The 25,711-nt window shown below is 63.4% G+C and overlaps 1 protein-coding gene and 2 long non-coding RNA genes across 15 annotated transcripts in view; 2 read left to right on the top strand and 1 right to left on the bottom strand.

Moving 5' to 3' along the window:
- The first annotated feature begins 256 nt into the window (after window positions 1–256).
- Window positions 257–8,797, top strand: LOC134739081 (uncharacterized). The gene is made up of 3 exons (XR_010125572.1): window positions 257–1,737; window positions 2,606–2,751; window positions 2,989–8,797. It is a non-coding gene; the product is annotated as an uncharacterized LOC134739081 (long non-coding RNA).
- On the bottom strand, window positions 4,306–13,356 carry LOC134739079 (uncharacterized). Of its 6 annotated transcripts, XR_010125566.1 has the most exons (5): window positions 13,152–13,356; window positions 10,846–10,945; window positions 10,608–10,738; window positions 10,207–10,309; window positions 4,306–10,105 (listed from the first exon to the last, which is right to left on the bottom strand). It is a non-coding gene; the product is annotated as an uncharacterized LOC134739079 (long non-coding RNA). The 6 variants fall into 6 exon arrangements; XR_010125568.1 differs by having other exon boundaries at window positions 4,306–10,738; window positions 10,846–11,017; XR_010125570.1 differs by having other exon boundaries at window positions 4,306–10,738; window positions 10,846–11,007.
- Window positions 12,010–25,711, top strand: part of SAMD11 (sterile alpha motif domain containing 11) — a 19,170-nt gene continuing 5,468 nt past the window's right edge. For 4 of the 8 annotated variants that reach the window (XM_063660937.1, XM_063660934.1, XM_063660936.1 and 1 more), the window contains exons 1-6: window positions 12,010–12,526; window positions 13,533–13,648; window positions 17,714–17,895; window positions 18,597–18,647; window positions 22,414–22,538; window positions 25,558–25,647. In XM_063660937.1, the coding sequence (XP_063517007.1) occupies window positions 12,010–12,526; window positions 13,533–13,648; window positions 17,714–17,895; window positions 18,597–18,647; window positions 22,414–22,538; window positions 25,558–25,647 (1,081 nt within the window). Of the gene's footprint in view, window positions 12,527–13,405; window positions 13,435–13,532; window positions 13,649–17,713; window positions 17,896–18,596; window positions 18,648–22,413; window positions 22,539–25,557; window positions 25,648–25,711 lie in introns of those variants that run through there. The other 4 variants (XM_054446300.2, XM_054446289.2, XM_054446268.2 and 1 more) reach the window with 2 other exon arrangements.

Below are 25,711 nucleotides of genomic sequence, written 5' to 3'. Positions count from 1 at the left end.
CCTGCGCCTCCTGAACTGTGCGGCTCAGGAGGCTTTGGCAGAAGGTGGCTCTGCACGCCCCAGGTGCAAGGTTGGAGCTTCCTTTCTGCACTCCCAAGCAGGAAGAAGGGCTGTGTGAACTGCTCACCACTGTCTTCCTGGGTTTGCAGCTCTGCCCCTGGCACAGAGACAGGCTCAGTGACAGCTGAAGGAATCAGAGAAATAATGAAATGTGTGTTCATCCTGCAGGCGGCTGAGCCTCGGGTTAACGGTTAACGTCAGGAAATGACAGATCCAACGCTCCTGCTTGGGGCAGTGTGGAGGCCAGCGGAGGAACTGCAGGAGCCTAAAGGAGATGGCACACAGGCCTGGCTCGGGAGAGCAGCCGTGAGACAAGGGGGCTCATGAAAGACGGCGAGGGTGTGGGAGGAGATGCCCCGGGCAGGGGCTTGGCGGTGTCTGGCACCAAACTTCCCAAAGCAGCTGCCTCTGTGGACTGTGCCTGGCAGGGAGGGAGCCACACCGGGAGTGACCCTAGACTCTGGCTCCCCAGGGGTGGCTGGAGGCAGTGTCTCCCACCCATGTGGGCCTCCGGCTTGGGGTCCCCAGGGCTCTGCCCTGCTGCTGGCTGCACTGAGAGAGGTGGCCTTCTGAACGGGCCCTGTCCCCGGGGAGCCTCTGGTAAAGAGATTCACCTGCACCCTCAAAACACACCATGCCCATTGGAGCCTCTGGGTGCAGGCTGCCCCTCAAACAGAGAAAACCACACGCTGTTTAAGACCCAAAACCATGGAGACAGCCCCTCATGCCCCCTTCTATCTCCCCTTCTGTCCAGGGCCCCCTGCCTGCTCTGGTCCACCCCGTCCTGACCCCCTCTGCCTGTTCATCTGAGGGCTGTGAGCCAAGGCCTGGGCCTGGCTGAGGGTCAGGGATCCTGGGACCTGCTTGAGACCATGCCCCATAAGCTCCTTCGGCCAGAAGGCCAGCCATGGAAACAGACCCCCACCCTGAGCCCGCAGTGTCAGCAACGCCCCGTCCTCACGGTGCTGGGCAGTGTCAGGCTGAGACCCGGGGCCACCTGCTCCAATGGCCACTCCAAGCAAGCCAGAGCCAGGGGCTGCCAGCCTGCCCGTGTGCACACGTTAGCAGACAGGTTTCCTGGTATGGCACACACGTGTAATGACCAAGGCTGCTGCCCCCAGCCCAGAGTGCACTTCCGGGTAATCCAGCACCTTGAGGCTTCACTGCTCTCCTGAGGGTTTTCTAAGATTAAATCTCCTTCACAATAACAGCCTCCTGTCACCTGGGCCCTGGTGATGAGGCCTTCGGAGAGGAAAGGACCCATCCAGGGCATTCACAGTGGGCGTGCTGTCCACCCTCCACCCCTGTCCTGGCCCCCGCAGTGGAGCTGCCACCTTGTGTAACAGGGGCTGCCTGAGGTCCTGGAGGAGGAAGAACCAGGTGGCCCACCTTCGGTGCACAGGGAGCAGCAGGCACCTGACGGCAGCCCCCACACCCCTCCCTGGGCTGAAGTTCAGGCTGTCTCATCCCTTGCCAGGAGCTCAGGGCTGAGCTAGGATGGCAGGGGATGGGTTGAGGGTCTGTTGTCCAGCAGGTTGCCCCGGCCCCACCCAGGCCACTCAGAAAACACCTGCGAGAGCCCCACAGGCATGCAGGGCACTGTCGTGAGCACACCAGTGGGGACAGACGTCCAGGCAGGAGGGAGCAGCCAGACCTCCATGCCACCAGGGTCACCAGGTAAGCAAGGCTGGGGAACAATGGAGGCGGAGCCCCGCGACTGCCCAGCTCACTGCCCCCAGTGTCCAGGCTGCGGTGCAGGCGTGGGGACCCAGGTGTGTTCAGGGGTCTCCTTCAGGGGAGGAGACCAAGCTGGGAGTCTGGGGAGGCCGAGGTGTGAGGTGACAGCAGGTGAAGAGTGAGCCACAGTCAGCATTTTCACGAGAAAGGAAACTACGAGGCCGGGCACCGTGGCTCATGCCTGTAATCCTGGCACTGTGGGAGGCTGAGGTGCAAGGATCACCTGAGGTCGGGAGTTCGAGACCAGCCTGACCAACATGGAGAAACCCCATTTCTACTAAAAAAAATACAAAATTAGCTGGGCGTGGTGGCGCATGCCTGTAATCCTAGCTATTCGGGAGGCTGAGGCAGGAGAATCACTTGAACCCAGGAGGCAGAGGTTATGGTGAGCCAAGATCGCACCACTGTACCCCAGCCTGGGCAACAAGAGTGAAACTCCGTCTCAAAAAAAAAGAAAAAGAAAAATAAAAAAAGAAAGGCAACTACAGAAGGCGAGGAAAGAACCACCTGAGATCACCAGAGGGAACCGTGGAAGGTCCGTGGTCCACCAGCCAGGCTGGGGCACCTCAGCCCCTGGGCAGAGCACCAAGCAGGGCCGTGCCCTGGTAAAGGAGGGCACAGTCAGCCCCAGACTACATGCTGCCTGGGTCCTCCCAGTAGGGCTTAAAAGCAAGACCCCAAAGGACCAAACAGCTTCCAAGTAACTTCCTGGAGTCCTGAGCAAAGTCAGCTTTGCTCAGCTTTGCTACAAAAATAGTCAGCACCCAGCAAAATTCACAATCCCTGTCACCCATTCAAAAATCACCAGGCATGTGAGGAAGCAGGAACATGCACCCAGAATAGAAGGAGCACCCATCAATGGAGCTGCCTCAGAAGCGACAGACGACCGGGCAAGTCCAAGGCACCGAGGCACCTGCCACCGCTGCGCCCGGCGCTCCCGAAGCCGGAAGGCAGGTGGGACATAGGTGGGGACGTTCTGAGCAAAAACGCATGCGGCCAAGCTGGGGTCGCCCGTGGGAAGAGGGCAAAACGCTTGCACGTGGGTAGGGCAGTCTCTGCAAGGGGCTGTGTGGGCTCCGGGACCAGATGCTGTGAGGGCCTCACCAGCTGCGAGGGGGCTGTCTCTGCCCCACCCCACATGCTCAATGCATGTTAATTTCATCTTGTTTCATTCTCATTCCCATTTTACAGGTTGAGGTTCAGAGAAGTCAGAAGCCTTCCCAAGGCTGCACAGCCAGAAGTGGGCACAGCGTCCTGGGGTGAGGCCTCACGCTCCCTGCACCACCTGCCCTCCAGCTCCAACCATCCTCACAAATTCAAGGCAAGGTTCTGGAACCCCCAGCCCTCCAGAAAGGGGAAGCTGAGCCCAGGAGGCACATCCGAGAGTTCGGGTCCGTGAGTTTACCCTGCGCTCCCGCTGATTCCTCCTGCATCCTCTGTCGGGATGTCTGGATTCCAGAGTCCCCACCCTGATTTTCCAACCTTGCCTCAGCCTTGGCTTCTCCCTTTTGGGGTGGGACAGGGAACCCCAGCAGCAGGCGTGTGAGGGCATGAGAGGGCGGGAGGTGCCTTATGCCTGCCCGCCAGACCAGGGCCCCAGCCCTGGACACATGGAGACAGCGTGAGCGCTGTTCCTGCTCCCACTCCCTCATCTGGGCAGGTGCTCCCAGGTACAGGTGCCGAGTCCCACCCAGAGGGGCCCTGCCACACCCAGAGGACTGACAAACCCAGACACAACTGTCTCTTCCCCCTGGTCAGGGTCTGGGCAAGGGTCCCTGTGGGCTGCTGTCCAAGCTGTGAGTGTCCATGCTGTGGGCTGCTGTTGTGAGTGTCTGTGCCGTGGGCCGCTGTCGCGACTGTCCCCGCCGTGGCCCGCTGTCGCAAGTGTCCGTGCCGTGGGCTGCTGTTGTGTCTGTGCCGTGGGCCGCTGTCGCGAGTGTCCGTGCCGTGGGCTGCTGTCGTGACTGTGCCGTGGGCCGCTGTCACGAGTGTCCATGCCGTGGGCCGCTGTCGCGAGTGTCCGTGCCGTGGGCCGCTGTCGCGAGTGTCCGTGCCGTGGCCCGCTGTCGTGAGTGTCCGTGCTGTGGCTCGGTATGTGAGGTTGCGTTTCCAACAGGGAATGATTTGGCTTTGGTTACCTGAGGGTCTGAGGACAGGCACTAAAGCCCCACCTTTCTGGCTTCCAGAGTTGCCAGCTCCAGCAGCAGCCTCCAGGCCTGAGCAGGCTCTGGGGCTCCCACACCTGGGGGGCCAGGGTGGGGGTGACAAAGGGCCCCAGGCGACCGCTGAGAGCCGGCCCTGAGCCGACCCGGGCGGGCAGCAGGCCCTGGCAGCATGAGCGATGGCAGGCCCAGCGATAAGAAACTAATAATTTATGCTTCCAGCTCCCGGGGCCGGCGCCGAGGGAAGGCTGGGCCACAGCCTCCTCCGCACTGAGCGGCCGCAGTCCTTTATTGCACGAATTATTAACGACCAGAGAATGAATGACTCTGTAATCAGATCAGGCTGCCAGCACTTTTCATTGCGTTTATTTGTATAAATTCTGAAGTCGGGGTCTGCCCTAAGCTCAGCAAGCCAGCCTCGTGCTGGCTGGGCGCCCAGGCCCCCACCCAGACGGAGCACCCGTCCCTCACCCTGCCCATGGGTTCCAGAGGACAGAGGGCTCAGGAAGGGGTGCAGGGAACTGCTCTGAGCCAGAAGCCGAGTTCATGGGCACCCAAAGCAGCCCTGGGCCAGGGTCAGAGCTCTGTCCTTGAACCTGCCTCAGGGAAGATTCCCAACTGTTCTGAGCCAGGGGCACCCAGGGCTTGGGAGCTGAAGGGGGGGTGGGTCTGAGACCAGGAGAAGGCTCCCCAGCCCTGAGGGAACCCTCATCACCCCCCTGCTCTCCTCGATCCAGGAACCGTCCCAGGGTTGCCCCAGGCCTCCTGGCTCTCCCGCTTCCATCCCGTAGGCTTCCCGGGAGCCCCAGGCTGGTCTCCCACCTGCCCCCTCCCTTTCTGGTCTTGCCTGGGCTGGGCCCAGGGGCTCTGGCTGTGGGTTTTCTGTGCAGCACCTCGCAGTGAGCCTGACGCTGGTCCTCTCCTGAGCCCCTGTTTAATCTTATTGACCTCTCGTTACCCTACAGCGCATAAATTCAGATTTGGAGATCTTATGTTCCATCATAAATTGGGCTGGCAGACTTCCGATCAACAAGATAAAGCTGTCTTCCGTGAGGCGGGTGTTTTATTAATCTTGGTCCCAGTGCTGCAGGTGTGGGCTGGGGAGTGCAGGAAGGAGGGGCCTCTGCTTGGGACCCTTCCTCCCTGGGCGAGGGGCTGAGTCCCTCCTGCTGCCCAGGCTGGGCCCCAGGTACCTGGCGAACAAAGGGACCCTGGAATTGCCACCTTTCCCCTGCACCTTGGGCTCCAAAGATGATTTCAGCCAATCCCTGCTGCCCAGCCTCGCCCACTCGCTTCTGGGGCCATCCCCGGGGTCACACAGGGCTGTGCAGCATGGCGGTCCTGTTCTCATTCAGCCACCTGCACGGCCACCTCAGTGTGATTCCTCAGCAGCCACACAGAAGACAGATGGTCCATAAGAGACTCAGAAACAGAGAAGCCTCACGCCAGGTCCACAGAGGCACCCACGCCCGCCAAAAGGATGCCACGCACTCACCCTGCCCTCTGGGGAGCACAGTGGGAGTCCAGGACACCGCCTTGGATGGGGTGAGGCTCCGTCTGTGACCTCAGAAAGTCAGTCTGGAGCTGGACTTGACATGGGAAACAGAATAAAACTGCCTGTCCACCTAAGCTTGCCGCCCTGAAAATCCCTGACATGACACAGAACTCAGTGCTGACAGAGGGCCTGCTGCCCCCAGTGACCCGGCCGGTGGGGTCTCAACCCACCCACTTCTTCTGGAGCAGCCGGTCACAGCTGTGGTCCTGCTGGGGCACACGGGGATGAGATCCTAAAATACATACCAACTGCACAGTGGAACCCTGCATATCCCATTTAGGTACAAGTTTCATTACCCGAAGAAACATGGGGAGGGACCCCAGAACAGCTCACGCGTGGGTACCCTCCGCTGTGTTAGCGTCCCGGCCCTCACACGGCGCCCAGGCCTCGTGGGGGCAAGGCCTTGTGCAGACATGGTAGGATCTGCGTGTGCACTGGGGCCTGTGCCTGGGCTGCTGCTCCCCGGCCACCAGCGTCAGGATCTCTAGGACCCCCATGAGTGGTCAGTGGAGCAGAGATGACACAGACGCCAGCGACGTGGGTCATTCTCCACCTGGGATGTGGGACCCCAGAGACCACTCCATGGGTCTGTATCTGCCTCTTCGTGCAGGAGCAGGTGTGACCCCTGCCTGCCCCAGCCATGAGGCTCTGTCACAGGGGACCTCTGTGGCACCCTGTGCTGCAGGCAAGGCCTTAGGACAGACACCACGCCACTGAGCGTGAGACTGTCTCCTGAGACTGACCTCCCCTTGCACTGGGCAACGTCTGCTGAAGACAAGGACGTCTTCGCTGGGCCAGGCCTGGAGTTCTCCCACGTTGTGAGCTTTCCTCTCTCTGATGAAGAGGATACCTGTGGTCAGACTCCTACAGAGCACCAGGGACAGGAAGGCAGGCAGCAGGGCTGCCCAGGGCTAGGAGGCTGAGCTGCCCTGGGCGAGCCCCGGAGCCCACCTGGAGCTGTACCCAGTCTGGCTGTGAGCAGGGCCCACCCTCCCCTGGACACAGTGGAAGACCCCCTGCGTGTGGTCTTCACTAACTGACCACCTATCTCGTGCCAGACTTGTGGGATTGCTGGTGAATTAACAAAAGCCCTGTTCTCAGGGGACTCCCATCCCAGCACATACACCGTCACATCTGGGGTCCAGCCTGGACCACCCCCCCCATGCAGTTGGAGAGGGTCTCAGAACCGGGTCTGAGAATAGCGACTTCCAGCCACCGCACCCTGCCCCTCCCCAGCTGGCCTGGGCTCCAGCTCCTTGCACCTGAAGCTGTCTGTGCAGGGCCCCTGGCTGGTGCCCCTCTCCTCTGAAGCCTGGCATCCTCATTGGGCCTGTTATGCGGGTTCTGGTCTCTCTGTGCCCACAGACCCGCCAAGCTCACCAGCTAGTCAATGTGCAGCCAGCACAGCAAGAGCCCGACCCGCTGGGGCCCTCAGAACAAGCGGCGTGGCCCGAGGCCTTCACACAGCATCTGTGCTGAGAGTGAGCTGATGTGGACGGCGGCACTGTGGCCATGGCAGAGGCACCATTCCTCCACCCTCACTCACGTAGGGATCTGCTCTTCTCTCGCACTGGGCCCTGCTGGCACATTCCAGATGTGGGGGACAGGGACTGGAGCCCAAGGCCTGCGTGCTGGGCCCTGGCTCTGCACTCGGCTCCCAGAGTCTCCGACCCAGTGTCAGAGAGGGTGCCGCAACAGTGCTTCGGGGGCTCCTGCCATGAGCGCTGAGGACCACCTAGGCCCACGTCCACCCAGCAGGTGGCAGCTGCATCCTCTGGTCCCCTCCACAACCCGGGCCAGGTCCAGGCTGCAGGCCGCAGTGTTGGCAGGGGGAGGAGAAGGTGAAATTGGCTGAGCCCATCCATTGGGACAGACCCTCCCGCTCCTTGGGGTTCTGGAGAACTCTATTCTTTCCCTTTGCTTAGCCTCAAGGTGCCGGGGCCTCTGGCTGCTGCACCATTTACAGAGGAATTGTCTGGGATGTGCCGGTCCTAGCACTCTCTCTCTCGCTGGTGTGCGTGTCAGCACACTAGTGACATGGCAGGTGAGGACCATGGCACCGCCCCTGCGATCTGGCAGTCAGAGCCCACCTGTGTGTCTGCAGGAGCATCCCTGATTACACACCACGGGAGGGCAGGGAAGGGTCCCCTGGGCCCCACCCCTTTGTTCTTTCAATGGTAAAGGTTCAGGTCGGTGGACAGACTGGACTTGGAAACACCTTCTTGTGTCCTTGAAACGATGTGGTGCACAGCCAGCTCACAGCACCCAAAGGCGCGGGCAAGTTGCAGTGCGGCAGCCCCTCCTGTCTGACCAGGAGCAGGTGCGTTCCTGAGGTCCTGGCCACTTCTGCAGGAGCATCTGAGGGAGCCCAGCTGATTTACCATGACCCCTGACCTCCCGGGTTAGCCTTTCCGTCCAGCAGCACCAGGACTGGACCCTGGCACTGGACAGGCCACCTTGGCTGAGGATCATGTGTGCCTGGGTCTGTGCGGTGCTGCTGCCCGCAGGCCCTGGGTCTGTGTTGCGCGCAGGCCTTGGAAAGCAGTGCACATCCTGTCTGCACCGGTGTCTGTGGTGAAGCCATCTTTGTCCATGTGGCCATGGGAGGGTCTGTCTGTGCTGTGTGTGTGTCGTGCGCGAGTCGGGAGCTGCTGCGCCACACACAGGCACGCAGGGTGTGGGCACACCTGTGCTTCTGAGCACGCGTGCCCTTGCCGGTGGCCAGGCACACACACAGCTGTGCATCCTTGGCCCGAGATCAGCTGTGCCACACCTGCAGGCTGCAGGATCTTTTCTGTATATCTCCCTCCACCACCAGAAGCAAGCTCAGGACTGAGGCTGACAGGCCGGCCTGAGCGCTGCTCACCTGCCCCTCCTGGCTGCACCTGTGGCCCTGGACTCGGCTTCCCCATCTCTCTCCTCCCCACGCCACCTCTGGGTCATCTCCGGCTGGGGCTGTACCACATCTGGACTCAATAAATGGTTGATTGATTGATGAGGGGATGGATGAGAAGGGCTTTAAGAGAAGTGCTGGGGAGCCTGGGCAGGCACTCCCGGATGGCGGAGGCGGCGTGCGGGCTGGGGCAGCAGCCCCTGGCGCCCCAACACTCCCAGGACGTCTGGGGTCACCGTCTGCTCCATGGCAGCCCCAGGGTTATTTATGACCTCCTCCCTCTGGTGGCGGGAGGCAGCGGCTCCAGCCTCAGCCCAGCGGCGGAGGGGCCCCAGCAGGGGGACCCGGAGCAGCGACAGAGGCACCAAGGCCCAGGCAGGCAGGGCTCGGTGGGCCGGAGGAGGAGCGGTGGAATCCACACCGCCAGGTCCCTGCCTCGCTCAGGATGATTCCAGCGCCAAAACTCCGTTCCTCTGGCCTCTGCCGCCAGCCTGAGGAGTGCAGGGGAGAGTGGGGCCCAGGTGTCCCAGACCAAGACAGGTATGTGAGTGGACATGGGACACAGGTGTGCGAGTGGAGGACACGGGACAGGTGTGAGCAAGTGGACACATCACAGATGTGCGAGCAGACACAAGACATGGGACACAGATGCGCAAGGGAACAAGGGACAGGTGTAAGCCAGTCGACATAGGTGAGTGGACACATTACACACGTGTGTGAGCAAACGCGGGACACGGGACACAGGTGTGTGAGTGAACACGGGACAGATGTGAACCAGTGGACAGGAGACATGGGTGTGAGCGAGTGGACACGGAACACAGATGTGCAAGTGGACACGAGATATAGGTGTGCGAGTGGACACAGAACAGGTGTGAACATGGACACAGACACAGGTGTGTGTGAGTGGACAGGACCAAGGAAGGGGCACAACCCCGCGGAAAAGGGTGATGCTGGGGGTGAGGAGCCTGGTCCAGTGGGAAAGTGGCCTCCGAACAGGTGCCTGCTTCTCAGGAAGACAAGGAGGTGGTGGGGAAGGCCTCCTCACCCAGCCCCTGGAGGGGCCTCCAGAACATCAGGGAGTGGACGGTGAAGATAGAGGGGTGCCTCCAGCTTTGGACCCAGTCAGGGTCTTTTCCGGAAGACACCATGGTCCTCCAGAGACAGGTGGAGCCAGATTGTGGGCTGGAAGTTAGGCTGGGGGGCCCGGGTAGGCCCCCACACCCAGCCAGAAACCCAGGGCCAGCCCCATGCCCCTCCTGAACCACACTGTGGGCCTGAGCGTGGTGAGACGCTGGTGAACAGGGAAGGGCTCTTGGAAGGGAAAGGAGGCCCCTCCACTGGCCCAGGTCAGAGGAGAGGCCTGGCCCAAGGGCCTCAGACCCAGAGAGGCGCTGCCATGCAGACCTGTGCCTCCCCAGCCTCCCTCCCCAAGTCACTGTGTGAGCATCAGGGAGTCAGGTGCAGGTGAACCTAGAACGAGGGTCAGGTGCAGGTGAACCTAGTAGCCCGCACACGGGCAGTACAGTGAAGGCTGCGGCCAGACAGTGGGCACTCAGGGCCAGTCCACATGGCCTCCAGCTGGCCCCAGGAGTGGACTTTCCACATGGCATCAGACCTGGGAGAAGACACAGACTTCAGGGGAGGAAGGCACAGGAACTCGCTGGCAGCCACACCTGGGGTCAGGGATGTGCTGGTGTCCTGGATGCAGACAGGTTGATAGGGCCAAGGGTGGCCACATAAGGAAGGATCACCCACACTCACACCCACACTCCCACCTGGTCCCTCAGACCCCAACAGACCAAGGAGCCCCACAGAACGGGGCCAGGATAGCTGGGGAGGCTTCTGGGCATGTTCCTTGTCTGAGCAGAGCACCGCTGGCCCAGACCTCACTCCGCGGGTTGGCTGTGGGACCAGCAGAAGCCTCTGGTGAGATTAAGGTGAGGGAGCCCAGCGTGGTCACCCAGGGTCAGGTTTATGCTCAAAGAGGCTGGTCTGGCAGGAGGTGGTGGTGGGCTGTTCCCTCCCAAAAGAAGGCACCTGTGCAAACAGGCCTGTGGCCCACTCACCCCTGGACCTCGTCAGGGAGATGCCCACAGGGACATGCCAGCTGCATCTCGGGGGCAGGGGCTGGGGTCAGAACAGGAGGCCCCTTTCTAGTGGATGCAACACAGCACAGCAGGGCAGGACAAGGCTGTCTCACCTGCTGTTACCAACGCCCCCAGGTTGTGTTTCTCTTCGGAACCCTCCAGATGCAATGCTGATCTGGGCAGGCAGGGAGGTGTGGGGTGACAGGAAGCTCACCAGGAACCAGGGACTGGGGCCCAGCCTGACCTGTCAGAAGGCACCAAGGTGGACGTGGTGTGGCCGGTCCTGCTTCACTAGCCTTGCTCCTAGTGGGAGGGCGTGCACCCTGCCAACCCGCTGTCTTCCACCCTCACCCTGACTCGGATCCACACCACCTTCCTGCTGGGAGGTGCGGGGTGACACGAAGCTCTTGCCCCACACCACGGCCCTGGCGCGGTCCTGGCGTGAGACATCCTGCATTTGAAACAGCTGTGTGACTTCAGGAGAGTTACTTGACCTTTCTGTCTCCGCGTCATCTGCAGAGGACTAAAAAGGAACTCAGTGGCTCGGGCGAACTCACTCCTGTGAAGTGCATAGGAAGGGGCACGAATGGGCGGGGAGGCGCTGCCCTGTTATTCACAGAACACTTTGCCCAGGCAACACACTACAAACCCACAACCTCGCTCCCTGCAGGTGCACTGGGACCACCCACGCCCTCCAGGACACCAACGCCCACCATCAGATTCGCCGTGCAAAGTCCCAGAGCCGCCGGCGCACGCTCACACCCCGGCGAGCAGCCCCCAGCTCCCTCCCTCCGAGAGGAGCCCCGTCCGCGACCAGCCCAGCCCATCCCCGTCCCGCGCGGAGTCCCGGATTCCAGCCGCTCGCAGTGACTCGGTACTCGGGATAGTGTCGGGGGCCGCAGCCGTGTCCCGCTGCCGCCGCCGGATGCCCCGAGTCGGCCGTCACGCACCCCCCGCGGGAGCCCGCGCCGCCCGCCGCGCCGGGGCCGTTTAAATGGGCCAAGTTGTGGCGGCGGCGGCGGCGGAGTCTCCCAAGTCCCCGCCGGGCGGGCGCGCGCCAGTGGACGCGGGTGCACGACTGACGCGGCCCGGGCGGCGGGGCGGGGGCTTGGGACCCCCGGGAGGGGCGGGGACTCCGCGACTCCTCGCCGGCGGGTGGGTCGGCGAGCCGGGCGTGGGACTGCCCCGGGCGCGGGCGCTGGTGGCCGGGGGGCGCGGGACTCCAGACGCCCCGCGGAGCCCCAGGGCCCCGGAACTGCGGCGCTCGGCGAGTTGATCGGGGATCGATAGCGGCTCCATGTCTCGGGCCGCCGAGGCCCCGCCGGCCGGCTGGGCAGTCCGAGGAGGCCTGGCGGGCGGCGCGGAGGCGGCGGCTGCGGGCGCCGGGGCGCAGTAGCGGACGGGGGTGGGCGCGCGGCCAGGCGCCTCCCCGGCCCCCGCGACCCAACTCCAGCCCGGGCCGGAATAAGTTGCTGCCGCCGGCGGAGAGCGGGGCTGCGGGGCCACCGGGGCGCCATGCCGGCGGTCAAGAAGGAGTTCCCGGGCCGCGAGGACCTGGCCCTGGCTCTGGCCACGTTCCACCCGACCCTGGCCGCGCTGCCGCTGCCGCCGCTGCCGGGCTACCTGGCGCCACTGCCCGCGGCGGCCGCCCTCCCCCCGGCCGCCTCGCTGCCCGCCTCGGCCGGCGGCTACGAGGCTCTGCTGGCCCCGCCGCTCCGTCCCCCGCGCGCCTACCTCAGCCTGCACGAGGCCGCCCCGCACCTCCACCTGCCCAGGGACCCGCTGGCCCTCGAGCGCTTCTCGGCCACCGCGGCCGCGGCCCCGGATTTCCAGCCGCTGTTGGACAACGGCGAGCCGTGCATCGAGGTGGAGTGCGGCGCCAACCGCGCGCTGCTCTACGTGCGCAAACTCTGCCAGGGCAGCAAGGGCCCGTCCATCCGCCACCGCGGCGAGTGGCTCACGCCCAACGAGTTCCAGTTCGTCAGCGGCCGCGAGACGGCCAAGGACTGGAAGCGCAGCATCCGCCACAAAGGTGCCGCCGCCCCTCCCTTCGCTGCCGGGACCCGCGGGCCCCGACCCCACCCCAACCCGACTCTTGACACCCGTGGGGGCGCGGGCCGCCGCCGTCCCTCCCTTCGCTTCCCGGGCACCCGCGGGCCCCGACCCCACCCCCTACCCGACTCGGACACCCGGGAGCCTCCGGCTCGGCCGAGGGGGCGCTGCTGCTCCAGGGCTGTGCGGGGACACCCCCGCCGCGCGCGGGGCCTCGGTGGACACGGGCAGATCGCCCCTCGCTGCACCTCCCCCCAGCTTGGGCCACAGCGCTTGGGGCTCGCGGGCCGCTCCCTCCGCTCGGAAGGTCTCTGCGAGGCTCCTGGGCCTTAAGGCCCGAAGGAAGTTTACGGGAACTCGAGAGAGCGGGCAGGAGGCGGGTTGGGAGGGCGCGGAGCCCCGGGTTCGGGTGCGAGCGCGCGGCGGGGGAGGCTGCGGGGCGGGGCGGGGGCGCGCGCGGAGCCCGAGCGGCGGCGCCAGGTCACGCAACCTGTTTTGGCGCCTGCGGGCGCCTGGCCCCAAGGGTGCGACGCGGGGGCGCCTGAGCCGGGACACAGGGTGCGAGGTGAGCGCCAGGCGCCGCGGGGAGTTAAAAAGTTCGAGACCTGAGCGGTGCGTGGCTCCGCGGTGGCCGCCTCTTCCTGCCGCGCAGGCCGAGGGTCCCGACGGCGCCGCTCACCGCTCCGGGACTCAGCCTTTCTGGGCCCGGCCTGCGGTTCCCTCGGGGCCGGGGAGAGGGTGGAGCGCGGGAGGAGGGGCGCCGGGTGGGGACGCCCAGGCCCTTCGTCGGGGGAGGGTGCTCCACCCGGGCTGGAGTTGCAGAGCCCAGCAGATCCCTGCGGCGTTCGCGAGGGTGGGGCGGGAAGCGGGCTGGGAAGTCGGGCCGAGGTGGGTGTGGGGGGTCGGGGTGTATTTCGCCCACGAGCCGGGAAGGGGGTGCTGGCCCTGCCGCCGACTGCGCCCAGAAGCGTGCCGCTCCCTCACAGGGTCTGCCTCGGCTCTGCTCGCAGGGAAAAGTCTGAAGACGCTTATGTCCAAGGGGATCCTGCAGGTGCATCCTCCGATCTGCGACTGCCCGGGCTGCCGAATATCCTCCCCGGTGGTGAGATGCGGGGCTCGGTTGGGGCTGGGAGTTACTCTCCCCTGCGGAGCTTGTCCCTGCGGTTTTCAGGATCCAGAGTCCTAACCTCACCCTTGCGGGTGTGCTGGAGGAAGCCTCCGAAGGGCAGGGGGAAGCGGCTTTACCTCGTGCTCTCCCAGCCCTTGTACCTGGACAGGGGGAGGAGTCTTCGGGCACCCGAGCCCCCTCCCCGTGTGGAGACAGGGGGGCCGCGCTTGTCTTAGAGCCTCCCCTTGGGTGCCTTGGAGCTGCTTCTCCTCGAGTCCTGGGTCAGGGTCTTCTCCCGGAGAGGAGTAATTCAACGTGGGCCTGGCACTGTGCCCTGTCACCGCTTGGGGGTCACCCTGTTCTCTGGCCCAGCTGGTGAGGTGTGATTCTGGGTACGACAGCATTTTGGGGAGCTACAGGCTTGGGTGTGAGTGACTTGTGTCTCTGGGTGCTGAAGGCCAGAGGGTGCAAGGACCTGGACGTCGAAGTGTGTCCTAGGGACACAGAGGCTAGCCAGCGGCAGAATCTTTGCAGTGTGGGCCTTTGGTGTCCAGGGAACTGGAGTTGGAGGCCGGTTCAAGGCCCCAACCCAGGGTAGACAGCTATGGACACTCTCACTGAGGGAGCAGGCAGGAGAGACGGGGATGCTGGGAGCTGCCTTCTGCTCAGGGAGGCACCTGCACCCCCCACCCAGTCTCCAGCCCCCTAGTTGGGCAGCGAGGGTTAGAGGATTGATCTGAAAAGGAAGAGTGCTTGTTGGAAAGGACCAATTTGGAGCCCATTAGGGCCCTGGCTGCTGGGGGTGGGGGCTGCAATTCCTGACACACTCAGGAGCCCCTTCTTCCAGGAAGGCATAGGAGAGGCAGAGGTGCAAAATGGGCCTGAGGGGCCCGGGTGCACCTCCCCTTGCCTGCTTTGGGCCTGAAGTAGGATGGGGGAGGGGATGCCCAGGGGCCTGTGAGCCATGAGTGCTGTGGGGAGTGGGGGGAGCTGGGAGGCTGCAGACACACCTGTGAAGACGGCTGGTCCCTCAGACACACAGCATGTTGGGTAGGGGAAGGGGACACAGCTGCACCTCACCCATGTGCCCACCTGACACACAATCCGACACGGACCTGCACGCACAGGCAGGCAGCTCACAGAGTTCCCAGGCAGGTATGCAGACAGCCCGCAGCCCCCTGCCTGCTGTCACAGACCTACCCGGGGCAAGAGGCCCAGTTCCCTCCTTTCAAGCAGCTGGTGCTGGAGAGGGCTCCTCTGGGCAGCCCGCTACCTAGCCTTGGGTCTCTGTTTGGATGGGAGCGGCCCCCTTGAGGGCTCCCCTAGGAGAGGGGAGCAGGCAGCCTGAGCCCAGCGTCAGTCTCTTCTGACATTGCTTCCATGGGCACGTCCTCCCCAACCCGCAGCCACAGCCAGGAGATGCCCCACGACCTGGGTCTCCCAGGTCCCTGCCCTGCGTAAGGGACGGCTCAGATCCAGGCCTGCCTCTGCCAGTCCCTCCCAGGCCTGCCCCACACCCTTCCCCTAGGAAGCAACTCCAGGGGCCCCTTCTTTCAAGCCCACATGTTTCTTACTCAGAGGTTGTGTCTCTTCTAAACCCCATGCCAGGTCCACAGGTGTGTGCACCTCATGGTCACTAATACTCCAGGACAGAATATGAGTGTGTATGTGCCTTGGGGACCTGCACAGGGGCCCTGCAGGCCAAGCACCTCCCAAGAGGAGGTACTGTCAGGGGCTGAGTTTTCAGATCTGTGTGCTGTGGCCGAGGTCTCTAGCGTGGAGGAGGTGTGTTCTGTCCTTGAGCAGGGTGCGTGACAGGGAAGCTGTCCTGGTCCTCAGCACCCCCATCAGCCACCCCAGACCTGCCCTCCAGGTGCCTTGGGGTGTGGCTGGGGTGCCGGTGTGTCCCCACGCCCGACTCTGTGCATCGCGGGGCTGAGGCTGGCATACAGCCTGGGCTCCATTCCCAGCCAGCCGGCCCTGGCCTCCTTCCAAGGGGCACTCTTCTGGTCCTTGCTTCCCTCTCTTCCCCATCCCACAGACGACAAGCAGAGAGAAAAGCATTGTGTCTTCTTCTCAAAAGAAGGGAGGTGGGAGGCCGGGTATGGTGGCTCATGCCTGTAATCCCAGCACTTTGGTAGGCCGAGGCGGGCGGATCACAAAGTCAGGAGATCAAGACCATCCTGGCTAACATGGTGAAACTCCTCTCTACTAAAAATACAAAAGATTAGCCGGGCATGGTGGTGGGCGCCTGTAGTCCCAGCTACTCGGGAGGGTGAGGCAGGAGAATGGTGTGAACCCGGGAGGTGGAGCTTGCAGTGAGCCAAGATTGCGCCACCACACTCCAGCCTGGGCGACAGAGTGAGACTCCGTCTCAAAAAAAAATAAAATAAAATAAAAAAGAAGGGAGGTGGGAGAGGAGAGGCTGTCAGAGCCTCTAAGCCCTGGTGCTTGGGCTGCAGAAGGGCAGAGCTAAGCGGGACTTCCCAGCAGAGCACACTCCGGATAGGCTGTAGCTGTTGAAGGGACCCCGAGCTCCAGCAGACACACGGAGGCCTGGGCACAGACAGGCATCGCACCTACGGCCTTGGCCGCACTCTGTGGTCATTGGTGTTGGGGACAGCCCAGGGCCAGGGCAGGGTCTTAGCAGGGGCCTCGGACCCCAGGCCCCACCCCCTGCCCAGCAGTGCTGTGTTTTCCCACTGAGCTGTCGTGGAGAGAACAGAGGGGACCCAGCGCAAGCCCAGTGGCCGGTGAGGGGAGACGTGGCTCTGGGACGGGGGCCTCCACCTGGGTGGGGGGATGCTCCAGCTTCCAGACCCTTGGGGAGGGGGCACTGCCCAAACTGAGCTGGCGCTGGGGCTGTGCATTTGAAGGTGATGGTGGTTCTAGGTCTGAGGAGGACACCCTCCTAACAGCCTCATCTCCAAGCTCCGGGCTGTGTTTTGGCAATGGGAAGGAGGAAGTCCGAGGAGACCCTGGTGACTGAATGGAGGAGGGAGTTAGTTAGACGCTCTCAAGGGCTCTGCCACCTTCCGGAGCCAGCGGCCCATTACTACATTTAAAAAAGCCTCCCACCCACTGGAAAATAATCAATAACTTTCCTTTTTCCCTGGGGGTGGCGGGACCTAAAAACACTGGAGGAGTCCAGAAGTACCTGGGGCTGGGCCGGCGCTGGTGTGCTGTGCAGGGTGCTGCGGGCACGTCTGCCGCGCGTGTGCGTGAGCTCGGGGCTCGGCTGTGCTCTGCAGGGACCACAGCAGGCATGTCTGTGCTCCCACCCGAGACACCCACAGCTCCACACACTCGTTCCGTGGGTGCAAGGGAGACGGAAGAAAGAAGCCCTGTGAGAAATGCAGGGCAGGGTTTGCTGAACAGAGGACCTGGGCTGGTGCGGGCTCCTCGTCTGGTGACCTGTGAGCCCGGGACCTGCAGTCTGCGAGGGTTCAGCTCAGACAGTTGCCGGTTGCCTTGCACCAGGCTGCAGCAGCCCCTGAGCTGGGCTGTGCGTGGCGCTGATGAAATAGAAAAGGGCATTCGCTTGTCAACGTTGGCATCGGTGGCGGGTGTGGTGGGGCAGAAGGGTCCCAAAATATGGGTGGGATTGGCAGGCAGATACACGGAGGTCACGTGTGCACTTGAGTGCACGTCCACTAGAACCAGCCCCAGGCTACAAGCAGATCCCAGGAGACACGCGGGGGCCCTAAGAAGGGAGCTGGGAGTGAGGGGCACACAAGCCCGGGACGGAGGCCTGTCGCACGTGGGGTGGCCCCGACCCAGGCCCTGGAGTTGGCCAAGACCCTCCAGCATCCTCAAGGGCTGGGCCAACCAGGCTGGTGTGGGGTGGAGCAGGGGAGGGCTGAGCCAGTGGGCGTCGTCTGTAGGGGGATGCCCAACTGAGGCCTCGTCTCGCAGCCCTCGTCTGGGTCTCTGGCCAGCTGTGGCTCCTGCTGGCCCCAGGCCCATCCCAGAGGCAGGTAGAGGGAGGATGGTTGCTCTGAGGGCACCTCCGCCATGCTTGGGGCTGGGCCTCACCTTCCTCTCCTCCCGCCCCACCAGAACCGGGGGCGGCTGGCAGACAAGAGGACAGTCGCCCTGCCTGCCGCCCGGAGCCTGAAGAAGGAGCGAACTCCCAGCTTCTCTGCCAGCGACGGTGACAGCGACGGGAGTGGCCCCACCTGTGGGCGGCGGCCAGGCTTGAAGCAGGAGGATGGTCCGCACATCCGTATCATGAAGAGAAGGTACTTGGACCAGGGCCGGACAGGAAGGCGCGAGGCTCAGATGGGGCTGCAGCTTCAGGCCTTCAGCTGCTCAGATGAGGGTGTCCACACCGGCCTGCCACACCTTCCCTCAGATGCTGGTCTTTTTGGGGTCCTGTGTGGGTCGCAGGCAGGAACTGTTTCCTCATCTGCTCCCCGTCTGGCATCCCCTCCCACCTCTGCTCTGTAGCGCTCACTGGCAGGAGGCAGGTTGGCAGCGGTTGGGACCCAGAGGTCTGCACCTTCCTGAGCCGATGCTCCAGCTACCCTTGCTGACCGGGTCCCAGTCTGGCCGGAGCAGCTCCAGCAACAAGGAGCTCCATTCAGGCTCATGACTGGCTGTGCAGAAGCAGCCTCGGCCCCCACCTGCTGTACAACACGAGGGCTCCTCTGAGTGCACGGCAACAAGCCAGAGGGAGAAGGGGCCTTGGTTCTGTTCTTCTTGACACGTGTCTGCTGAGGCCAGGAGCTGGCTTTGGCCCATGGGCCTGTCCTAGTAGGAGACCCCAGCACGTTGAGCCAGTAGTAGGTGGTGCTGGGCACGGCAGCCACCCTCATTCACTGCCCAGGGCTGTGGCCCAGCAGGGTGCTGACCCGAGACAGGTCTGCACACGCCCTGCTGTCCTGAGGCTGGAGTCAGGGGCCTCCAGAGCAACCTGGACCTTCTGCTTCCCTTTCTGCAGAGTCCACACCCACTGGGACGTGAACATCTCTTTCCGAGAGACGTCCTGCAGGTAGGAGCCGTGCTGTGCGTGCATAAGAGGGGGCCGTGACTCCCCTCCCTCCCTCCCACCCCTGCCTGTGCCCTGCTGTCTGCTGTCCGCTGTCTCAGCGTGAGCTGTTGCTGTGATGCTGGCTGAGCGTCTGCCAGGTTTGACGTGTGCTGCCAGGTTGTCCCCCAGCCCAGGAGGCAGACAGTGTTGCACCCAGTTGGGACTGAGAGACCCCAGACCCAGTCAGATGCAGCTCTCGGCAGCAGCTCAGGTGTGAGTTCTGGGCAGCCCGGCCCTGGAGTTAGAGTGCACTTTCTCCCATGTGAGACTGGCCATTTGAGCCCAAAATGAGGCTGTCACCTCCCCCTTCCCACCCTGCTAGAGACCCACCGGGAGGTGAGAATGCTGACGTGTGATTGGGGCCTTGAAGGATGTGTAGGAGCTCACTAAGGCGAGGGGATGTCTGCAGAGTGGAGGAACAGGGAAGGGCATGTAGGAGGGAGGAGGAGTGAACCTGGCAGCTCTGGCTCAGTTGGATGCTGAAGGGTCTTGGATGCTGGGCCTGTGGGCACCGTCCTCTAGGCAGGAGCCACCGAAAGTTCTTGAGCAGGGCAATGACCAGGTGTATGTTTGGAGAAGGTCCCTCTGGAGGCCCTCCTGGCAGACAGGGGATTGGATTCAGGCTGTGGAAGCAGGACGGTAGGGGGTGTGATTCCAGGATGTGGGAAGGAGATAAAAATGAAGAGCTCCGGGGAAGAGGTCGAGGGAGTTGGGGGACCCGAGTTCCTGGCTCCAGGGGGAAGCGGGTGGTCAGTCTGTGAACAGAGCCCAGCTGTGGACTCTGTCAATGGAGTCAGGTCTCACCCTGTGGCTTCCAGGGCAGCAAGGCAGGAAGGAGGCGTCCGCCGCAAGGCCAGCTTCCTGGGGCCACAGCCATGAGGGCCCGGGGGACCTGCGTGTCCTGGCTCCACGCCAGATGTGTTATTATTTATGTCTCTGAGAATGTCTGGATCTCAGAGCCGAATTACAATAAAAACATCTTTAAACTTATTTCCACCTCATTTTGGGGCTGCCAGCTCAACTGATCATTTTTATGAACTGTCATGAACATTGATGACATTTTATGAGCCTTTTACTTGGGACACTGCAGAATAAATTTGTCAGGGAGGCCTGTAGGGAAACCCAGCCGCGGTCCCCCCGACCCCGCTCCAGTAACTGCTCCTCCTGCCTGCAGCCCCCTCCTCCATCCGCCTGGCCTCAGGAATGCAGCGTCCCTCAGCAGCACTGACGGCGGGCAGCCTGGGGTGCCCTAGGAAGAGGCCAGGTCTTCCATCCTGCACAGGCCCTAGAAGGGGCTAGGATGAGTTTCTGAATCTCCCAAGGGCGAGATTTTGGTCAGAGGGGAGGGCGTGCTGGGGTCCCCGAAGGAGAAGGCGCAGCATGCCTGAGTGGACTGAAGCCTCCGCCTGTTGACCCTGGTGTCCAGTCAGAGCGGGTGGTGGTCCCTGAGCCCAGCGGCCACACGGGCTCCCAGGCCATGTCTGTGTTTCTTTTGGCCTGTCCCTGGGTCCTTCTACCTCTTCAGGCTCCCACAGAATACACTGCCAGGCCACCTCCATCTGTGTGTTCATTTGCTCCCGTCCATTGGTCTCCACCCATCTGTCCGTCTGTCCTTCCATCCCCTTCGCCCTGTCTGGCTGGCTCTGCAGTGACCACCTGCCTTTTGGAGCCAGCGGAGCCCCAGGCCGTCCTCCTCTGCCTCAGGAACCCGGGGTGGCAGATGCTCCTCGAGCCATTGTTTGCAGGCGGGGGCTCGGCCCCTCTCTCCTGGGCCCCTGAGCTGGTGGGAAAATGGGCAAGGGTTGGACTGTGTGGTCATCACTGAGGGGCAGTGGCGGGAGGCCCCTGCGGGGGGATCTGGGGTCACACCTGCCAGGCTCTGGCCTCCCCCTCCCCCTCTCCTTCCTGCGCCTCCTGCCCCAGCCCTGACTGCTTCTCCCAGCTTCCCCACCTCCTGACCTGCGGCCCGGCCCCACCACAGACCCTCAGGGGCTTCATCCCTTGTGCGAAGCAGGGTGCAGAGGGCATTCTCTGGTTCGATGACCATGCGCTGATGTGCCCGGGCCAGGTTCCTGCTTCTCCACTCTGGGACGTCCAGGGCATGTTTCTTTACATAAAACTGGCATAACTGGCTCACTGAGTGGCCAAGTGACCAGAACAGGTTTTCAGGGGCCGGGCCAGGCCAGGCTGTGTCAGAACCTCAGGAGCAAACTCCAAGGCAGACACCAGGGGCGGGGAGGGCAGGTGGCACCCTGTTCCCCACCAGGTGCCGCTGCCCAGCCACAGCCCCTCCACCCAGCTGTCAGGCCCTCCCTCACTTTCCTTCTGGGCGCCAGGCTCAGGGCTCACAGCCAGCCCCCAACCTCTAGAGTCTCCGGGAAGCTAGTTCTTCTCCTGCAGGCATCCCGGGGACACCAGAGGGGGGACCCCTGGGGAGAACTCCATGGCAGCTGTGGCTGCTGCCAGGGCAGCCCTCAACCCCCACCCCATGCTGAGGCCAGCAGTCCTCTCCTGACACCCCCGCATCGATTAGGATCATGGAAGGGATGAGACTCGCTGCCGATTAATCCCATAAAGTACTTACTCCCACCCAGCTGCCCTCCTGTGTGCCTGGGGGGGCTTCCTTTCCCACTGGGAGCTGGTGGGGGTGGGGGAGAACCGTCATCTAGGTCTCCTGGAAGGTTTAGAGCCCAGCCTGGGAGTCTTTGGTGCTGAAACAGATCTGCTTAGGGGCAGCCCTGGATTAGCCCAGCTCCAGCCAGCCCAGGTCAGGGGAGCCGGGGACTATTTAACGAGGTTTAGGGTTGGCTCCCAGGTCACTGCGCAGAGGCTCCACCAGCATCAGTGCAGCCAGGAGGCTGCTGCGTTACAGGTAGGCAGGGGCTGTGCTGCAGGAGGGCTGCTCAGGGAGGGGCGCCTGGACCCTGAGCCCCTTCTCTGCTGACCTGGGGAGAGGCTCACGGAACCGGGAAGGGGTGGAGGACTGTGTTCCACATAGTTCCTCCCATTGCTCTCTGGGACTCCGTGGATGTGGGATTCGGCTGAATTAGCAAGAAGAGGAGAAACGAAGGAAGAAAAGAGTTAAATGCATGTTGATTCCAAGCCCCCACCTGCCGGGGGGACAGCGGGAGGTTGGAGCACACAGCCCTGGTGCCTGGTGCGAGCTGCATGTGTCTGCCAGTGCTGTGTGTGCGTGGGGCGCATCTCATCAGCTGCAGGACTGTGGTCTGGGCCTCAGTTTCCTCGTGTGCAGAAATCGGGGGTCAGGGGATGGTTGCAAGTTTTCGCCGAAATTCCTGTCCAAGGGGCGGGCAGCTCACATGTGGCGCGTTCTCTCCTGGGGCCTGTCCTGCAGGACTGCCCCTAAGCAGATCAGCCTCTTCCCGGGCCGGGTCCCTCTGCCCGGTGGGCCCCTCGACCCCCTTTGAGGCAGGGAGTGAGGTAACTGTGCGATTCCCTGTGGAGGGTGTGAAGGCAGAGCCGGCCGGCTGCTCCACACAGACCCTCCCTGGAGCAGCCATGGGGTCCCAGGTCCCAGTGCCAGGTTCTGTGTCGCTTTGACTTGGGTGCTCCGTGGGTGTGCACATGCCGAGGCGTGGGCACAGCAACGCGGCACTCAGAGGTCATCCCCACGCTCACACGCAGAGCTAGGCACTCCCTGTGTCCAGGCTGGGCTCCAGCCTTGCAGCTGCCCACGGGGTCAGCTTTTCCCGGTCTCGTTCTGCAGCCAGGACGGCAACCTTCCCACCCTCATATCCAGCGTCCATCGCAGCCGCCACCTCGTTATGCCCGAGCATCAGAGCCGCTGTGAATTCCAGAGAGGCAGCCTGGAGATTGGCCTGCGACCCGCCGGTGAGGAGCACGGGGGGCCTGAGGGCGGGGTCGGGGCTGTGGGGCCAGAGGACAGTGGCGTCTCCACTCAGCACCAGCAGCCTTGGCAGGCAGCCAGAAAGGCAGGAGGAGCGGCCTGTCCCCCGGGGCTGCATGTGATGGTAATTGTGTTAATCCCAGCCAGCGGGGCAGACAGGAGGCAGAGGCGGTGGCTCCGCTGTGGCTGCCGCTGGGGTGGGCTTGGAGTAGCCGGGGCCCTGCCACCCCCTTTTCACAGGGCAGACGTAGGCGTGGCCTCAGAGGTTCAGAAATGCACACTCTGGAGGAACGCACTCACTCCCACAGCGCACGCCTGACTGGTCCTGCCTCCTAGGGCTCCTGGACGGAAGGGGTCCCCGGTCCCGCCTTCTAGGGCTCAGGGAGGGAAGGGGTTCCCGGTCCCACATTCTAGAGTTCCGGGAAGGATGGGGTTCCGGGAGGGAAGGAATCTGGCGCCTGAGGGAGGTGCTGCTGCCTGGTCACAGTTGTGGGGGGACAGGGGGGCCCTGGCACAGGACCTCAGAGGGAGGGGGCAGCTTGGGGACCCAGGCCTCCCTCGGAGGGCACTGCTGTAGAGAGGGGCACAGAGCCTCAGCCCCAGGGCAGGCCGTGAAAGGAGAGGGGGGTGCCCCAGACGCCCTGTGGACCCTGGGCAGGGGTGTTCCCAGCAGGGCCTGCATCTCTTGGGAAGGTGGGGTGGGGGAGGCCCACCCCCATCTGTGTCCCCCATCCACGGCCCCCATCCGCGTCCTCGTGCGCCTGGGAAGGCCCTTGTGGGGCTGGGTGGGGGCAGCTTCCGATGCCGCGTTGGAGACAGCTGAGAGGCGGTTGATAAAATCTAATTGCCCCATCGATCCAGCAGAGCTGAGGGAGCCCCACAATGATTGAGATATTCTGAGCCAGCAGGCCCTCCCCTGTGCCTTCACACAGGGAGACCTCCTCAGGTACACGCGTGTGCGTGTGCAGGCATGTGTGTGTCTGGGGTCCTGTGGGGTGCACGTGATGGGGGCTGCCCGGCAGCTCTCACCCATGGTGTCAGGACGTGTTCGTGCACTTTGGGCTCACAGGCTCTACAGGGCCTCGCATGGCCTGTGACCCGTGTCCAGGTCTCCCATATGCGCTCCGTGTCAGGGTCTGGCCCGCTCCCCGGAGCTTCCTCTTGGAGGAGGCATTCACCCTGGGGGGCGTTCACCTCTTCTCCCTTCCTGTGACCCCAGGAACCACACATCCATCCTATTCCCAGCCCGGGCCCTCCCGCTGAGCTGCACCTCCCTGGGCCCTGGGCTGTGAGGACTCAGAGCAGGTCCTGCATCTGCCTCTGTGAGACCCCTGGGGTCCATGAGTGAGGAGTGAGCATGGCCTCATCAGCCTTCCTGCAGTTTCGTTGCAGGCCCCCTTCCACATGCCCCTCCAACCCAGTCACCTCCCCCAGGCTATGAGGAGGCCTTAGCCCCCCACAGAACGGAGAGTGTAGTTTCCACCGTGTAAAATGGAAAACTGATTGCCAGGAGGTGAGATGCTTTGCTAACCCTGAGAGCATGTCCATGGTGGGCCAGGCGGCAGGTGTGGAAAAGAGCCAGGTTCCCCCAGCCTTGGCCCACCCCCTCCCAGCCCACTGAGCTCTGGCACGGGAAGCTGTGGGGGAGACGATGGCTCCTCAGGGGCCTGAGCAGTGGTGCCTGGATCCGTGTGTGGCCAGGTGCTCCCCGCCACCCGCCGGGCCCAGCCACCCGATCTGTCACTGAGATGGGGACCCTGGACCAGGCCGTGGGACTGACCCTCTCTCTGGGGCCTGGCCTGGCCTGACAGCAGCCGGGCCAGGATCAATAAGTTATTAGCACCGCTCTGTCAGCTGTAATGTGGGATTGATCGGTGTGGCCGCCACACTTCCCCAGCCTGATAAAAATGACAGATTAAGGGAATAAGAAAAAGGAATTAGGCCTGGAGCTGACGGCAGGGCTTGTTGGGGGAACGGGCTTGGGAGCCCCACTGCCTAGGCCTCATGGAGGTCTTGGGTCACAGGGGGGTGGCCTCTCACCCCACCCAGCTAGAGGCCTCAGGAGGATGGGGAGGGGCCAGAGTCGGAGGCACTGGCTGGCCCAGGAGACCCCCAGGGCGTGGAGTCAGGGGCTTCGGAGGAGCTTGGGGTGGGTCGGAGATGGGTACATGGATGGTGTGGTCTGGAATGGGTGTGGTTGGCAGGACCCAAGGGAGGACCTCAGGAGAGTGGGCTGGGCCTGGCCTGAGCCTCCCCTCTGCCACCTGCTGGGCTGTGTTTGGGTCTAGGGCTGGGCTGGCCTCGTGGCTGAGGAGGTGGGTGAGGCTACTGGGAGGTGCACCCCAGAAGCCCAGAGCCTGGCTGGGCTGGCGGACAAGGGCGTGACAGCCACGCCAGGGTGCTAGCTCAGGCAGGACTGGGCCAGAGAGGAGGACTTGGGCCTTCTGGGGACAGGGATGGGTATGACCAGGTAGGAGGCCTGGGAGTGGAGGCGCCTCGAGGCGGCCTGGGGGGCCCACAGCCCAGTGACTCACAGAGCAGGAAGAGGTCAGGTGTGAGGTCCTTCCCGACTTGTCTCACCCCATGCTGGCATGTGACCCTGCACAGCCCGCCCTCACCCCTGTCCAGGAGGGGAAAGTGGTGCCTGGTCAAACCAAAAGCTTTTTATTCTCCTCCAGGGGGATGAGAGGGGGGCTCGTTAACTTGCACAAAAGGCTAGGCTGGCGGGTGGGGCAGCTGGGTGCCTGCTGTGGATCTCTTCTGCACACACGCACCAGCACCAGGGCCAGTGTCAGAGCTCCCCTGTACCCCTGTCCCGCCACAGCCAGGCGTGATGTCCTCTGCGCTGAAGGCTGGGGCTGCCAGGGCTGGGCAAAGCCTGTACTCACCAGGACCAAGGGCCCCCTGAGAGATGGTGGGTGCGGTCCAGGCTGAGCTGGAGCAGGGGCTGGGTCCCCCTTCCATTCCTTGAGATGCAGGTGGGCACTCACTACCCTCCCGCAGGTGAGCTGTTGGGCAAGAGGCTGGGCCGCTCCCCCCATATCAGCAGTGACTGCTCTTCAGAGAAGAGGGCACGAAGCGAATCCCCTCAAGGTAGGAGCGTGGCTGGGACCAGGGACAGGTCACCAGGGGAGGGGGCCGTCCCTGAGGGTCCCCT

This window comes from Pongo pygmaeus, chromosome 1 (assembly GCF_028885625.2).
Source record: "Pongo pygmaeus isolate AG05252 chromosome 1, NHGRI_mPonPyg2-v2.0_pri, whole genome shotgun sequence".
Taxonomy (NCBI): Eukaryota; Metazoa; Chordata; class Mammalia; order Primates; family Hominidae; genus Pongo; species Pongo pygmaeus.
The sequence above is the reverse complement of the archived record's forward strand: the minus strand, read 5'-3'. Positions and strand labels throughout refer to the sequence as shown.